Source organism: Neopelma chrysocephalum, unplaced genomic scaffold (assembly GCF_003984885.1).
Source record: "Neopelma chrysocephalum unplaced genomic scaffold, ASM398488v2 Primary Assembly neopelma1_185237, whole genome shotgun sequence".
NCBI lineage: Eukaryota > Metazoa > Chordata > Aves > Passeriformes > Pipridae > Neopelma > Neopelma chrysocephalum.
In genome coordinates, this window is record NW_020938657.1 from 3,158 (window position 1) to 4,913 (window position 1,756).

The 1,756-nt window shown below is 63.0% G+C and overlaps 1 protein-coding gene across 2 annotated transcripts in view; it reads left to right on the forward strand.

Moving 5' to 3' along the window:
* Positions 1-420: 420 nt before the first annotated feature.
* LOC113962810 (cdc42 effector protein 2-like) overlaps positions 421-1,756 on the forward strand; it is a 2,418-nt gene continuing 1,082 nt past the window's right edge. Inside the window, exons 1-2 of one of the 2 annotated variants that reach the window (XM_027673583.1) lie at positions 421-872; positions 915-1,151. In XM_027673583.1, coding sequence (XP_027529384.1) covers positions 456-872; positions 915-1,139 — 642 coding nt within the window. In that variant the 5' untranslated portion in view covers positions 421-455 and the 3' untranslated portion in view covers positions 1,140-1,151. Of the gene's footprint in view, positions 1,152-1,756 lie in introns of both variants that reach the window. The other variant, XM_027673582.1, reaches the window with a different exon arrangement.

Below are 1,756 nucleotides of genomic sequence, written 5' to 3' on the forward strand. Positions count from 1 at the left end.
CGGGGCTTTCCCGCCCCTCGGAGCCGATCCCGAGGCCCCGAGCGCCTGGATTTCATTTCTGGTTCATTTTGGTGCCGGTGCCGCGGCCAACGAGCTTTGGATGGGGAACAGGGAATGCCTGGAATTCATTCCCGGGATGCGTCGATGTCGAGGATCCTCGGATGTGTCAGAACTTGGGTTTAACCATTTTCCTCCTTTTTCTGTTCATTTTGCAGGCGGTTTTAGTGTCAAGGCCGCCGTGGGTTGGGTTGGGTTGGGTTGGGCATCCAACCCTGACACTGCCATGGCCACCAAAGGTCTGGAATTCATTCCAGACGTCGAGGATCCTCGGATGTGCCGGAACTCAGGTTTAACCATTTCCCCCCTTTTCTCTCCCATTTCCCAGGCGGTTCTGGCCCCGCCGGCGCTGAGGCCCCGCGGGCCGGGGAGGCGCCGGCGCCGCCACCACCACCACCATGGCCACCAAGGTGCCGATCTACCTGAAGAGGGGCAGCCGCAAGGGCAAGAAGGAGAAGCTGCGGGACATCCTCTCCTCGGACATGATCAGCCCCCCCCTGGGCGACTTCCGCCACACCATCCACGTGGGCAGCGGCGGCGAGAGCGACATGTTCGGGGACACCTCCTTCCTGCAGGGCAAGTTCCACCTGCTGCCGCGCCATGAGGGTGCCGGTGTCGCCGGCGGTGCCGAGGTGTCACCGTCGCCGTTCTCCTTCTCTCGCACGGCCACCATGAGCGCGGGCGAGGCGGCGGCGCCGTCGCCGCTGCTCAAAAACGCCATTTCCCTGCCGGCGCTGGGGGGGCCGCAGGCGCTCACCCTGCCCCCGGCACAGGCCCCCCCGAAGCCCCCGCGCCTGCACCTCGACGAGGCCCCGGTGGTGCCGGGAGGGGGGGAGGCCCCGGCACAGGGGGAGGAGGAGGAGGAGCCGCCCCGGCTCGCGGCGGCCGCCAACGGCTTCGCCGGCGCTGACGGGGAGGAGGAGGAGGAGGAGGAGGAGCCGCCCTTCCTGTCCCACGCCGGGTCCCTGCTGTCCCTGCACGTGGACCTGGGGCCCTCCATCTTGGAGGACGTGCTGCAGGTCATGGACAAGCACCAGGCGGAGAGAGGGGGCGGAGGGGCCGTGGAGGAGATACCGACGTGAGGGCGGAGACGGGTGAGGAAACTTGGGGGAGGTGACAGTGGTGATGGAGGTGATGCTGATGGAGGTGATGGTGGTGACAATGATGATGGTGGTGATGGTGGTGATGGAGGTGACGGTGGTGATGGAGGTGATGTTGATGGAGGTGATGGTGACAGTGGTGACAGTGGTGATGGGGATGACAGTGGTGATGGAGGTGACGGAGGTGATGGTGGAGATGGAGGTGATGGTAATGGCGATGATGATGGTGATGATGATGGAGGTGGTGATGGAAGTGATGGTGGTGATGATGATGATGGTGATGATGATAGAGGTGATGGAGGTTATGGTGGTGATAGAGGTGACAGTGGTGATGGTGGTGATGGAGGTGATGGGGGTGACGGGGATGGAGGTGATGGGGGTGACGGTGATGATGGTGGTGATGGAGGTGATGGAGGTGACGGTGGTGATGGTGGGGTGGTGACGGAGGTGATGATGATGGTGGTGATGGTGGGGTGGTGATGGAGGTGATGGTGATGGTGGTGGAGGTGATGGTGGTGACGGTGGTGATGGAGGTGATGATGGTGATGATGATGGTGGTGATGGAGGTGACAGTGGTGATGATGGTGATGGTGGTGATG